Source organism: Pelophylax lessonae (genome assembly GCF_965119305.1).
Source record: "Pelophylax lessonae genome assembly, chromosome: 6".
In the NCBI taxonomy this organism is placed as follows: Eukaryota; Metazoa; Chordata; class Amphibia; order Anura; family Ranidae; genus Pelophylax; species Pelophylax lessonae.
This window is the reverse complement of record NC_138773.1, coordinates 109861380-109876636: the sequence shown is the minus strand read 5'-3', so window position 1 is coordinate 109876636 and position 15257 is coordinate 109861380. Positions and strand designations below refer to the sequence as shown.

The window sequence follows — 15257 nt, the reverse complement described above, 5'->3', positions numbered from 1 at the left end:
ACTATGGGACATAATTCTGCATGACTTTAAAGCGGAGTTCCACCCTAAAATTATACTGACCTCCATCTTCTTGCTCCGGGTCACCTGAAAAACAAATGGATAATCGCAAATTTTTTTTTTTTTTTAACTTACCTTGTTTAGAAGAAAATATACTCACCTAACTTCCTCTTCCTCCCCTCGGCGGCCACGGTGATTCGTCACTTCCTGGCTTGCAATGATTCCTGGGAGCTGAACGTCATCGCTCCCAGGAATCAATGCGCCTGCACCGGCCCCGACGTCAGTTCTGGTCCAGGCGCCGTCATACCTTGCTAAACAGCTTCTGGGCATGCCCAGAAGCCGTGCAGGGATGACGCTGCAGCACCGGAAGTGACACCGGGGCCGGTGCAGTGCATCGTGGGACCGAAGAAGACGGAAGAGGACACAGAAGAGGATCACGCTGGCTTCAAGCTGCCCACAGCTGAGATTGCAGCGCTGGACAATACATTTTCAAGGTAAGTATTTCTTCTAAAAAAGGTAAGTGCAACCCGGGACAGATCAGAGGCTAGCCATTAAGGAATGCACTATCCCTGACTGTCCCGGGGGTATTTTTATTAAAAAAACAAAAAAAAAAAAACAAACGTTCCCATGGTGGAACTCCGCTTTAAGCAGAGGACCCAGCCACACCCACTGAAGCAAAGGATGACTCCAATGTGTGAGGAATGAAGCAGGATTCAAAATGCAGATGTTTCCATTATCAGGGATGTGCTGTGGGCACCCAGTACAGCAAGACTGTCTCCCAAACATTGCTAGAAAAAAGTCAGAAGTTAATTTTTAGCATAAAAGGGGGGGGTTATACCTTGGGCTGGCCTACAGTCTTTGGTTTGCCAGTCCTGTGTCCCTCAATGGACAAGAAGCAAAATGGCCCATTCAAGAAAAAAAAAAAAAAAATACCATAACTATTCATTTGTATCTCATTTGTGGCCTAAGTTCACACAGCATGGTAGCACTGAAGGGGTTACATTTTACACCAACTGACAACCAATGCAGGGGGGAGGGAACCTAATACTGCTGATGACCACTAATTGGGGGGTAGGTTAAAGAGCAAGTTCACCTTTCATAAAAAAAAAAAAAAAAATATTGCAGGAAAAAAAAATGTATTGTTTTTCTCTGCTGCCTGTAGGGTGTTGCATTCGTGATAAGCAGATCGCTGATGCCATGTCTGGATCCTGCAGTCAGACAGGAGATGGAACATGTTTCATATTCCATCCTATGAGTTGAACATGTAACATGTTCCAAAAGTGAACTTATCCTTTAAAGAATATCGCCACAGACCACCAATGCAGGGTTTACTATAGTTCTATCACTGACCGTTGTCATGTAATTTACTGACAGTACTGCTGGGATTATTGTAGCCACTAACACCAATACTAAGGGTTAAAATTGCAGCCAGCTGACATCATCGCTAGGAGTTTTTATGACTAATGACACAATTGCTGGGAATTGCTATTACTGTTGTTATGGACACCAAATTTGGGGGTTAATAATACTGCCACCGAAACAAATAGGGCTTTTTTTTTTTCTTTTTTTTTTTTTTTTTTTAAAGTCGCCAGTTTCTTTTCAATGTGCATTTATTTAAAAAAAAAAAAAAAAAAAAAAAAAAAAAAAAAAAAAAAAAAAACAACTTTAAATACATATTCTCTGTTCCAATACTTTTATTGTATGTGTATAAAATGTTTTGTTAACTATTGGGGCATGGAAGGTTTCGGAAGAATTTACTTTATCCTGGCATCACTCCAACCTGGCCGGGCTTCCTGTCTGCCAAACCAACTACAAACATTTTTCTGTGGTTATGTAGGCCTGGCAAAGAAACTACTGACATTGAATGTTGGGGGGGGTTACATTTTACAGCCACTGACTACCATTGCGAAGGGGGGGAGGGGGGGTTGTTAAAAAACACAGCCACTGACCACAGTGGGGGAAAAATATAGAATATTGCCACTAACCAGTAATGGGGGGTTGAATATTAGTATTGCCACCAACGAGGGGGTTACACAATACTCCCATTCACCATTCACCACCAATGTGGGGGGGTTAAAGGAGAACTAAAGGCAAAACTTTTTCTTTAGTTTTGGGTAGAGTGGAGAGGGATTAAAAGAACACCAGTCAGTTTTATTGTGGTCTGTGCCCCCCTTAAGGAGATTCACCCTCTTTTTGGTCCTGTTTACCAATCATTAAAAAAGTTAAAGAAATTTGCCAAATTTTGGGTTGTCCCCAGAAATGTAAGAGGAAATCTTCCAATGGGGGACACTAGTGGTGGTGACCTGGGGGTCCCCAAGGAACTCCCTTGATTTACAGAGATTTCTTCTCACTTCTTGTTTGGCTATGGGACAGGAAATTAAAGGAAATTTCTGCAATGGGACACTAATGGGAAAAAAGAGAAGAAAAAGAGAAGAAAAAGAGAAGAAAAAGAGAAGAAAAAGAGAAGAAAAAGAGAAGAAAAAGAGAAGAAAAAGAGAAGAAAAAGAGAAGAAAAAGAGAAGAAAAAGAGAAGAAAAAGAGAAGAAAAAAAGAAAAAGAGAAGAAGAAAGAAGAGTTGCCTATAGTTCTACTTTTACTACTGCTGCTGACAACTGCAGGGGGATTAAATAGCATTGCCATTGACCACTAGGAAAAAAGGGAGCTTGGGGTTAAGAGCACTGCCATTGGGATTCAGTGGTTCTGCCACGAACATCAATGCTGGGAGTTATTACTGCAGCCACCCACACGCCACCACTGACAATATTGCTAGGGGATATTATTGCTGCCTCCAACACCAATGCTTAGAGTTATTAAAACAATTAAACCAATATTGGGAGTTAATATTGCAGTGTTTGACACCAATGCTGGAGGTTTATTATTGCATCCCACTGACATTAACATTAGTAATTAATATTAAGTCCACTGACACCAGAGGTGGGTATTACTACTACTGCCACCAGTGTTTATTTCACGGACAAAAACATTTTCGTTATAGTTTTTGTCAGCTGCAGGTTTTCAGTTTCAGTTCAGATGACTAAAAATACGAATAAATCTAAAAACGGCATTTTAGTTAAAAAAGACTAAAACTAAATTGAAATTTGATGTCAAAATTAAAAACGGATTGCCACCGACACCAATTCTGGGGATTACTGCAGCCACTGACACCACCAATGCTTTGCACGTTTAATACATATTTTGCATTCCTATGCTTTTATTGTAGAAATATAAACTTTTTTTTCTCTTGATGCATGAAGGTTTCAGGTATTTAGTAGGCTCTGGTCTCACTAAGGTTGAGAATTACTGGTCTGGAGTTCCTGTTAAAATCACCGTCCCTGGGAAAAAAAATTATATCTCCATTCTATAAAACCTGTCAACTAAAAAAATAAAGATAGCGTGTTATCAGATTCTTAGTAAAAGAACTGGAACATGTGACAGTACCATTGATATGTGCACCTGGCTTGACCCAGTCACCATACAGCACAGGCTCTGTGGACATTGTAGCGGTGACAATTACATCAGCACCCGTCACGGCTTCCTGCGGTGTTGAACACACACGTACGTTTCCTTCCACAGCATTTGCAAATTTTTCAGCATTTTCCCTTGTGCGACTCCAAATCCTGACCTTCAGGGTGAGAGGAGAGACAGCTAGTGGAAGTAAGATGTATTTTTAGAGTCTGCCTTATGCTTGGATAAAAGTAATTTACTAGGTCACTAGGGTAGCAATGCAGCACAAAAAATCTTCCCAGATGTCATGTTCTTCTGTCTAGGAAAGATTACAGCTTATGCTTAGGAAATAGATGAAAAAATTACCCATAAAAGATCTCCAGCATTTCAAAATTGCAGTTTTTAAAAATCATTTTCTAAAATTGCTGGGAAGACAGTGGAACAAAATGCATCTGAAGGGCATAAAGCTTTTTATAAGAGTTTTACAGTTTTTATATTTGTATCTCTTAATGACTTTAGCAGACAACCTGGACTAATCAGCAGAACATATTATAGTTATAGTATACTATAGTATAGTAGGTCTTTATATTTATAGTGGTTTGAAAGGCTGAAGGTTTTTTACCCCCCTACTGCATTCTCTGCATTAAGGTAAAAACCAGAGTGAATAGCCCCCTCCCCCATACTCACCAGAGTCCAATCTCGATCCAGCAATCTGCACGAGCGCAGCAGCTCTTAGCTCTCTCTCTCTCCATTTATAGGCTCAAAGGCAGCCATTGGCTCCAGCTGCTGTCAATCACTGCCAGTGAGTAGAGAGCGGGGGCAAGGCTGAGCCATGCCCTATGTGTCTATGGACACAGAACCTGCTCGGGAGGAGGCCCACATGAATGCCCCCATAAAAAGCGACTTGCTAAGGTGGGCACTCTACAGAGGAAGAGCAGCCAGGAGCACTGGCGGGGAACCCGAGAAGGATAGGGGCTGCTCTATGTAAAACCATTGCACAGAGCAGGTACATCTGACATTTGTTATTTAACCTTTTTGTTGCCAGGCCATGCGCTCCACTTTTAAAATTAAATTGAAAATTCGGGTGGCCAGACCATTTTTGCAATTTTTCCATTGTTTCTCCCCCCCCCTTACAGCTTTCAGAGTTTGTAAAAAAAAAAAAACCTTAAACCAGGGAATCTGCAACTACGGCCCTCCAGCTGTTGCCGAACTACACATCCCATGAGGCATTGTAAAACTCTTGACATTCACAGACATGACTAGGCATGATAGGAATTTTATTTCCTGAACAACTGGAGAGCCACAGTTTGAAGACCCCTGCCCAAAACCATAAATTTTCTGAAAGCACATGACCATTAGAATAAAAAAGGAGGTGCTACTGCTTTAAAGGCCCCACGATATTTGCACAAAGGTTTATGAAAACAATATTTTCATTAAAATTACAGCAATTTTTATGAAATTCTTTCTAGGGCCTCGTTAACATGGGAAGTACCAAAGCATAGGTTCATTGAGGTCTGCGTTTACCTGCACGGGGATGCACAGGCATCACTGTGCAGGTAGTCCTCCTATGCATGTTAATTGGGGTGCAGCAGCTGCATGGCCCCCGAACAGTGAAAGTTCACGGACGGGCACCCACATAGATGTCAAATTGGGAGCAATGGCTGTGGCCCAATTGACATGGATGGGATAGCCTGAGTGAGGATGCACGAAACACCTGTGCAGCTAAACATGCTGTAGTATGCTCCACGTGAACAAGGCTTTAAGCCTAGTTTACACTTGCTGATGGGGGGGGGGGGGCAGCGCAGCAAAAATGCACAGTTTAGCTGCATATCTGCCACCCCCATCCTAAGCTTCAATAGGCAGAGGCAGCGGACAAATGCGTTTACATGCTGCAGCCACAATGCTTCAAGCTGGCCGCAAAGAGGACCCAACTTGTAGTGATACTGTCTTCCAAATGCTACACATGCAAGTTAATAGAAAAGCGCCACAAACACCCTGCAACTATGTGCAATACATGTGGTCACAGCGCATTTGTTGATGATTTAAAACAGGTGGTGAGGACGCACTGCATCATTTCCTCACTGCCTGTCAGTAGCCTCTGGAGCATGACCCAAACACAGATTGGGTATCATAGGCAAAGTAGATTTAGATACAGGGCTATAATAAATATATACACACACACACAATATTGATTTTATTTTTTAAAAAAATTTTTAACTGGTACAACTTATATTTTTCATAAATTTTAAATTTTTTTTTTTTTTTGGAGAGAGATCAGGGGTCCCTTTCTCTGCAGCCTGAGCTGCACTGTAGATGAATGAATAGTAGTCTGTAGAGAGACTAATGCATTCCCAAAAAGAAGCATAGCAACACTCTTTATCGGTACTGATATGACTATATTCATTCATTCATTCATTCATGCTGCAGCCAGTGGGAGGGAAAGCTGACCAGCTGCACTACATTTGGGGGGGGGGGGGGTTATTTCATGCAATTGGCAAGTCAGGGTCAATATGCACACTTCTGCTGTGTGCAAAAAATTTTGGTAAAGTCAATCTTTTTTATATCACGAAGAACTTTATTAAACTTTGTACATAGAAAACAAAACAGTAACAGAGTCCAGGGCAGGCACGCCCCCTCATTGCACCCAGCTAATACAAATTTCAGGTACATCCTGCAACCATTACAGAAGGATAACGACCCCCCCCCTGCCTCACCAGTCAGCATCCCACAGTGTACCGTTCTTGCCTTCACAGCCCACCGACAGCATCCTATCTAGCACCAGATCCACCGGCGCCAGACCAGGCACTGCCAGCCAGGGAGCCCACAGCTTTTCAAACTTGCCTGAGCTACCTCTGTGTTGGTAAATTTACTTCTCCATTCTAATCGTCTCCCCCATCTGAGTGATCCATTGCTTGATAGTTGGAGGGCTTGGGGAGATCCAGTGTCTCAAGATCAACTTTCGGGCTTAGAACAAGGCCCAAAAAATGGCCTGTTTAGTGACTTCAGGAACCTGGACCTCTCCCAAGATACCCAACAAACACAGTTTAAGATCCTCTGACAACGTGGTTCCAAATACACTCGACAAGGTGCAGAGCACCTCCCTCCAGTATGTGTGGAGCTTTGGGCACCGCCACAAAAGATGTATCAAATCCCCATGGTCCCTCATACACCTGGTACATAGAGAGGAGTCACGTCTGCCCATCCTATGCAGTCATGCAGGAGTATAGTGAGCCCTGTGAAGGTAAAGTCAATCTTGATTTGATCCTTCCTGACATGTCCAGTATCAAGAGATTTGCAAAGTCTAAAAGAATATTTCCATTTAACAACTGGAATGGGCATATTATCATATTTCTCCTGTAAGGTGTCACCCCCAAGAATCATATCTCATTATATCCCGTGGAAAATGGATTCACTAAAAAGTGGCCTGTTCCAGTAACGGACCCTGCTGTCTAAAATTTTAACATCTTGCACCTATAGAAGAAGAGGTTTCTTTATTTAGGAGTGTCTTGGATTTACGGTCAGCAGAATCCTTAAAGTGTTAATTCACCTTTATATAAAAAAAAAAAAAAAAGAAGAAGGAGAGAAGGTGAACACCAGACACCCTTCACCTGATCAAAAGGGGTTTTCTGGCCATTCCAAGTGTCTGTTGCTCAGCTTTGCAAGACCACCACCTGGTTTTAGTTCATACCTTCCCTAAGTTCTACCAGGTGAACATCCAGGTTCTTTCAGTGGCACTCCCAGTTGGGTCCTTGACCCGTGTCTGTTTGTTGGGCCCACTGGCATGGTTAGGTTTGCCTTATTGTTGCCCACCCCTCTCATTTATTGGTATGGGACACCTCAGGGTCTATGAAAACCCAGCATGTGTCTTTTACTGTATGAATAAGATAAACAGAACTTTTGATCTACCTGTTAATTTCATATCTTGGGAGTACTATACAGGGCACCCTCCCCTCGGTTTCTCTTGGGAGTACTGGACACCCTCCCCTCGGTTTCTCGGTTACTCTGCATTGCTTGCTAAAAAGGTCTCAGAGTGCGATCTGGTTATAGGGTACATGTCCAAAAGCTTTGCCAGTGTCCAATTTCCTGAAGGTAGCAGCCAGGGTCCATGAGTATCCAGCATATGTCCTGTACTGTACTCCAGGATATGGAATTTAAAAAGGCAATTCAAAAAGTATTTTATTTGCATACAAATCCTGATTAGAAGCAGCACAGCACTTCTGCCTAGGCTCTCAGGAGTGTTTCAGAAGTGCGACAGGCATATGCTACCAATTGACGAGGTCATCAAGGTGCAGGGTTTAAAAATATAATTTTTTGAGACAGTGCTTTTTAGTGGTATTTATTAACTACTGGATTTTTAAAATTAGATTTAATAAAAAGAAAAAGAAAAATACCCAAGTGTTGGTCAGTGCCAGTTTACCCCCTCCCCTTAAACCTTTTAAAAGAAGTAATCCCAGTCATTGGTGGTCAGTGGCACTTTACACACCCACTACACTAAAAACAATTACAGTTACATAGTCACTGGTGTTCAATGGCACAATAAAAATGTCCCCCTTTAGAAAAGGCACTCCCACAGTCATTGTTAGCAAGTGGCACTATAAAAAACAAACCCACAATCATTGCTGGTCAGTGGAGCTTCAGGACAACCCCACCAGCAGCCCTGGGTGCAATCCGTTTGCGTCTTGAGCCAATCATCTATCCTAATCGCATGTAACACATCAGATGTTTAAATACACACAAAACAGCCATCCAGCATCCAGGTCCTGCATGATCCAAAGACCTGTGATCCGGTCCTGATTCTTGGCAGTTTACGGCCTTGATTGACTGCGTGAATGAGGCCTAAATCAGATTGATTAATATAGGCAGCACCTCCTTTTTGTTCCAGTTTTATGATAACAAAACATACTTGTTTTAACCTCCAGAGGAGGAAAACTCAATGAAATGTGTGTTGCTCTGTGTACCTTTGCATTCTCCAATGTAAGTTTACAAAAAAAAAAAAAAAAACCTCACACACAAAAAACAAAAACATTGCTCTAAATTCAAAGAACTAGAATGCCTTTGAACTTCTAGCCTTTAATAAATGACACAATGAAATGCAATCCTCCTCTCTCCCCAGACAGCCAATGTCTCTATTCAAAGCGATATTGATATTTTTTGATGAACATTACTCACTACGGCTTCTAGAGGGATTTTTCACATTTTGTTCCACTGAATCCCTGCCTGCCAGAGAAATAAAAGCTTTAAATTGTATTTCCTTTAGCGCAGAGTCTAATGTAAGCAATTCTTAGCCCAGCCGATGCAAGTTCATCAATTTCTCTAAATCATAATGATGGTTCTTATTTACCTCTTTGAAAGAAAACTGCTGTGTAAAGGCTTGGTAATGACTCCGTGCTTGAGCTCCAGAGCCAAGAATGCAGAGTACTTCAGCAGACGAAGGCTTCAGCAGCTGAAATACAAGTATAAAGCAACAGTAGACATCAATTGCTCTTTTTACAATATGTAAACCAGCTACAAAGCTTGTACAGCAAAAAAGCAAGTATGGAAGTTAAAGTTAAAAGCTAAAGACATTAGGTGACCGTTTACAGATTTGGTGACTTTTGGCTGGATGGGGGGGGGGCTGGATGGGGGGGGGGGGGACCATGTTCTTTGGATAAAGTTTCTGAATGGGAGAAAAAAGGTCATTGCAATTAGCTGGTGCACTCTTAATATGTTCAATTGAGAAAAGCTGCAGTGCATCCCTTTAGAGGCATTTAATCATTGGCAAGTGTCTCACCCCAAAAAATTCCTATTGCAGGGGGTGCATAAAATTTGGCTTGTAGACTTCTAGGAAAATTAGTGAGCAAATCACACAGCAGGAAATACAGTTTAAGGTTTTCTGTACGCCTCCAGGATTGCCATATTGCATTGAATTTTATAAAAATGATAGCGGCTGCAGACAGAAAAACATACATGGCTTGCGCAGCAATTGTATAGGATTATATATATACACACACATGTATGTATGTATGTATGTATGTATGTATGTATGTATGTATGTATGTATGTATGTATATATATATATATATATATATATATATATATATATATATATATATATATATATATATATATATATATATATATATATATATATATATATATATATATATATATACACACATACACACACATACATACATACACACATTTTTCCATGAAAGTCAAGTTACCCTTTAACCTGGGCATACACTGCTCAAATTTTGGACGATTCCTGCTTGCTCAGCTGAAATTCGAGCAGTGAGCGGCCCTGTCGGCACCACCCTATTGAACAAAAGTTGACTGTACAACCAGCTTGAAGGAGCTTGTTGGTAGGTTGTCAGCAGAACAGTGCCTGCATCCAATCAGATGCAAACACGATTTAGATTATCCAACAGTTGGCTGCGGAGGCTGTCAGATTAAAAAAGCCCGACCGGGGGGGGTGAAACTCATCTATTTGTGCCGTTAGTTTGGATGGAGGGAACCTCTTGGGGCTGAGCAAAAGAAATCTACAGTGGATATAAAAAAAAAAAAAAAAAATCTACACACCCCTGTTAAAATGTCAGTATTCTATGATGAAAAATGAGACAATGAAATGTCAGAACGTTTTCCACCTTCAATGTGACCTATAAACTGTACAACTTAGTTAAACTGGAATCTTTTAGGCAGAGGGAAGTAAAAATAAAAAAATAATATGGTTGCATAAGTGTGCGCACCCTTAACCACTTTACCACTAGAGCATTTTGCTGTCTTACGTCTGGGCCACTTTTTGCGATTCGGCGCTGTGCGACTTTAACTGACAATTGCGCGGTAATGCGACGCCATACCCAAACGAAATTTACGTCCTTTTTTTCCCACAAACAGAGCTTTCTTTTGGTGGTATTTGATCACCTGTGCGATTTTTACTTTTTGCGCTATAAACAAAAAAAAGCGTTTAGTTTGAAAAAATAACAATATTTAACTTTTTTTATATGAAATTCCCCCCAAAAAAGCTGTAAAAAACATTTTTTTTTTAAATTTTTGGCCAATTTGTTTTCTGCTACCCATGTTTGGTAAAAAAAAAAAAAAAAAAAAAAAAAAAAAAAAAAAATCGCAATAAACGTATTTTGATTGGTTTGCGCAAAAGTTATTGCATTTACTAACTAAAGGGAAAGATTTGTCATTTTTGGTGTTTTTTATTTTATTTTTTTTAACGAGTAATGGCGGCGATCTGCGATTTTTTTTTGCGGGACTGCGACATTGCGGCGGACAGATCGGACCCTTGACTGACATTTTTGACACTTTTGGGGGTACCAGTGACATTACTGCAGTAATCAGTGCTATATATATGCACTGTTACTGTAAAAATGACACTGGCAGGGAAGGGGGTTAATTTTATTGGAGAGGGAGGGGGTTAATGTATGCCTGGTGCTTACTAACGTGTGGGGGGGGTGACTGAGTGAGCCAGGGACAGATCGGATGTTCAGCTATGCTGAACACTCCGATCTGTCACTTAGGAGATCCGCCCACTCTGTTTACACAGGCGGGCGGATCTCCAAACTGGATTCCCCGACGATCGGGGCAGAGCAGCGGCGATCGCCGCCGCTCCTCCCCTGGCCCGACTCCCGCTGTGAATGAAAACAGCGGGAGCGCGCCTCCGGCGGCGCGCGAGTGCCGCCTACAGGGGAGGAGTCTAGCGACGTATGTCTACGTCGCTAGACGATAACGAGCCACTGTGCTGCAGTAGCAGCACAGTGGCTAGAGGTAAAGCAGTTAAACTAATACTTTGTTGAAGCACCTTTTGATTTTATTACAGCACCCAGTCTTTTGGGGTATTGACTAGTATTTGGAACAGTTCATAAATCCCTCTACCTTGACTTGTTCCAGCTAAAAGAAAAAACAGCCCCAACGCATGATGGTGCCACCACCATGCTTCACTGTATGTGTGGTGTTCTTTTGGTGATGTGCAGTGGTGTTTTTGCACCAAACATATTTTGGAATTCTGGCCAAAAAGTTCAACTTCGGTTTTATCAGACCAGAACACATTTTCCCACATGCTTTTGGGAGACTTTAGATGTGTTTTTGGAAAAATTTATCAGGGCTTGGATGTTTTTCTTCATAAGAAAAGGCCTGCCACTCTACCCCATAGCCTATACATATGAAGAATACGGGAGATTGTTGTCACATGTGCCACACAGCCAGTACTTGCCAGATATTCCTGTAGCTCCTTTAGGCCTCTTGCACACTGCAGCTGGAAAAAGCTCAGTATAGTTTTTTTTACTGAGCTAAAATACAGCCCATTCATTGATTGTAATGTGACTATGCACACAGGTGCGTAAAAAAGCGCTGTGCATTCTTAAGAGGAAAAAGAAGAAAGAAAAAAGAAGAAAAAAGAAGAAAAAAGAAAAAAAAAGAAGAAAAAAGAAAAAAAAAGAAGAAAAAAGAAGAAAAAAGAAAAAAGAAAAAAAAAGAAAAAAGAAGAAAAGAAAAAAGAAGAAAAAAGAAAAGAAAAAAAAAGAAAAAAGAAAAAAGAAAAAAAAAGAAAAAAGAAAAAAGAAAAAAAAAGAAAAAAGAAAAAAAAAGAAAAAAGAAAAAAAAAGAAAAAAGAAAAAAAAAGAAAAAAGAAAAAAGAAGAAGAAAGAAGAAAGAAGGTAATTAAAAAAAAAAAGTAAAAGTCTGAAAAAGTAGATGCTCAAACTGGAGTAACATGTGCAAGAGGCCCTAAAGTTGCTGTAGGCCTCTTGGCAGTTCCCTGACCAGTTTTCTTCTTGTCTTTTCTTTAATTTTGGAGGGACGTCCATCTCTTTGTAATGTGACTGTTGTGCCATATTTTCTCCACTTGATGACTGGCTTCACTGTGTTCCATGGTTTATCTAATGCCTTGGAAATTCTTTTGTACCGTTCTCCTGACTGATAACTATTAACAATGAGATCCCTCTGATGCTTTGGAAGCTCTCTGCGGACCATGGCTTTTGATATAGGATGCAACCAAGAAAATGTCAGGAAAGACCTACTAGAACATCTGAACTTTATTTTGTGTTAATCAGAGGCACTTTACATGATGGCAGGTGTGTATTGACTCCTATTTTACATGAGTTTGAATGGGATTGCTTAATTCTGAACACCACTACAATCCCAGTTGAGAGTGTGTGCACATTTATGCAACCACACTATTTTATTTATTATGTTTCCCCCCCCCCTCCCTTAGACAGATCTAGACACTTCTCTCTTTCTTGCCTAAGAACCCTTATAAGAGCAGTCAATAGCTGTTTAGGGCAGAGACTGTACTGTACATGTGATATTGTAAAGACAGTCAACACATTGAGGTCTTTGGCTGGCTTTAGGATTGTTGTTCAGTTGAATCTTTATTAACAATTGGGCTTATTTCAAATATGCATTGTAATGAAAACAATGTATATTTGAAATATATACCAATGAGTACATTAGTGCATAGGAATGAAAGTGTATGTATAGTCAAATTGTATTTATAGTTTAGGACAGAACAGGGAAGAGTGAAAATAAAGTGGGGGTTATTCACATCTTAGACAGCTGTAAGCCAGAACATCTGTTACCAGTGGAAGATTTGCCTTCACCTCTTGCTTTGAAAATTTCAAAATTTTAGATTTCCCCTTCCCTTCTGTCTGGGCGATACCGGTCTCCAGGACAAATAGAGGCCTGAATCACCCCAGTGGAATCATAAGCAGGAGGGTCTAACCCCTTCCCTCTCGATCCAAAATTAAAAAAGCTTGCCTTTACATACACTTTAACCCAAATACATTTTTCCTAAAACAAGATATACAATGGAAAAAAAAAAAAAAAAAAAAAAAACACACCACCACCACCACCACCACACACACACACAAATGTTCCTTTCTCCATAGGTCCTAAAGGAGAAGCCATTTTCCTGCAAGCTTGCAAGTAGAGGGCTCCTCCATTAGGGCCAAAGGAGAAATAAAAGTCTTAGATAAGAGCCGATCTACTGGTGGAATTGTATTGGCATTGAAAGGGCGAGGCTAAGCAGCTGGGGCTCATTTTGTTAGAACTGTAGTTATTTAAATTCAAATTGAATTTAAATCAAAGTTGACTATTTTCTTGATCCAAAGCATAGAGGAACACAATTAGTTTGATTTATACCAGTAAATCAAACCTAAAATAAGTTGCAAGCTCAAAAGAAAAGTCCTAGAATATATATATATATATATATATATATACACATACACATACACACATACATATATATATACTGTATTTTCTGGCGTATAAGACTACTTTTGAAAAAAAAAAAAAAAAAAAAAAAAAAAAAAAAAAAAAAAAAAAAAAATCGCCCAAAAATGGGGGGGGGGGTCGTCTTATACGCCGCGTATAATATCTCCAAGGTAACCTAAGTATAAGTATTACTGGTAGATGAAAATTAGGGGGGGGGGGTCGTCTTATATGCCGGAAAATACGATAGATATATATATATAAAATTTTAGAGCGATGCACCTCAAATTACGGAAAGGTTTCTTCACCGTAAGAGTTGTGAAAATGTGGAATAGACTCCCTCCAGAGGTGGTTCTGGCCAGCTCACTAGATTGCTTGAAAAAAGGCCTGGATTATTTCATAGGTGTACATAATATAACTGGGTACTAATATTTTTAGGTAAAGTTGATCCAGGGAATATCCCATTATCTCTCGGGGGATCAGGAAGGAATTTTTTCTCCTGCTGTAGCAAATTGAATCATGCTTTGCTGGGGTTTTTTCCCCTTCCTCTGGATCAACTGTGGGTATGGGATTGTATGGTTGGGTTTTCTTTACTGTTTTTTGCTTTATTGGTTGAGCCAGATGTCTTTTTTCAACCTGACTATCCATCTATCTATATTTTAATATAAAAAAAATTAATTACTGCGCTTGCTATGTGCAAAGGACAAAATCATATCAGAGAGCAACAACCTAATCAAGCAAAGGATGGAAATTCTCAATGGGAAATGCAAACTATCTTCAAGGAGAGATTCATAATTGGAAGTTTGTCATTTATCAAAATCACAAGTGTCATTTCATGGGACACCTTAATATAAAGGACATAATATATTCCTACAAATTGACTGCAAAAGAATTTTGAATAAATGTTATTGGAAGAATGGAGTAAAGAGTTTTATTCATGAATAAATGATATTTTCATCATGATTGATAACTACACTGCTCAAAAAATAAAAAAATAAAAAAGGAACACTTTTTAAATCAGAGTATAGCATCAAGTCAATTAAGCTCCTGGGATATTGATCTGATCAGTTAAGTAGCAGATGGGGTTGTTAATCAGTTTCAGCTGCTTTGGTGTTAATGACATTAACAGGTGCACTAGATGGGCAACAATGAGACAACCTCCAAAAACAAGAATGTTTTTTACTGGCGACTGAAATTTTTCAGCCTACTAATTTTTTCTGACTGTTTTTCACTACTTTTTCATTTGGCTAGGGTCAGTGTCACTACTGGTAGCATGAGGCAATACCTAGACTTTAATCATCAATAGGTGCCATTGCCAGAAGGTTTGCTGTATCTCCCAGCACACAGTCTCAAGAGCATGGAGATTCCAGGAGACAGGCAGTTACTCTAGGAGAGCTGGCCGGGGCCATAGAAGGTCCTTAACCAATCAGCAGGATTGGTATCTGTTCCTTTTGTGCATGAAGGAACAGGATAAGCACTACCAAAGCCCCACAAAATGACCTCCAGCAGGCCACTGATGTGAATGTCTCTGACCAAACAATCATAAAAAGACTTCATGAGGGTGGCCTGAGGTCCTCTAGTAGGCTCTGTGCTCACTGCCCGACATAGTGGAGCTTGATTGG

The 15257-nt window shown here is 40.2% G+C and overlaps 1 protein-coding gene across 1 annotated transcript in view; it reads right to left on the bottom strand.

The window, feature by feature from the left end:
* The window catches only part of CRYM (crystallin mu), a 138246-nt gene that overhangs the window by 72946 nt on the left and 50043 nt on the right, over positions 1–15257 (bottom strand). Inside the window, exons 4-5 of the mRNA XM_082261295.1 lie at positions 8783–8884; positions 3436–3619 (exon numbers count right to left, since the gene is read on the bottom strand). Of these exons, the coding sequence (XP_082117421.1) occupies positions 3436–3619; positions 8783–8884 (286 nt within the window). The remainder of the gene's footprint in view (positions 1–3435; positions 3620–8782; positions 8885–15257) is intronic.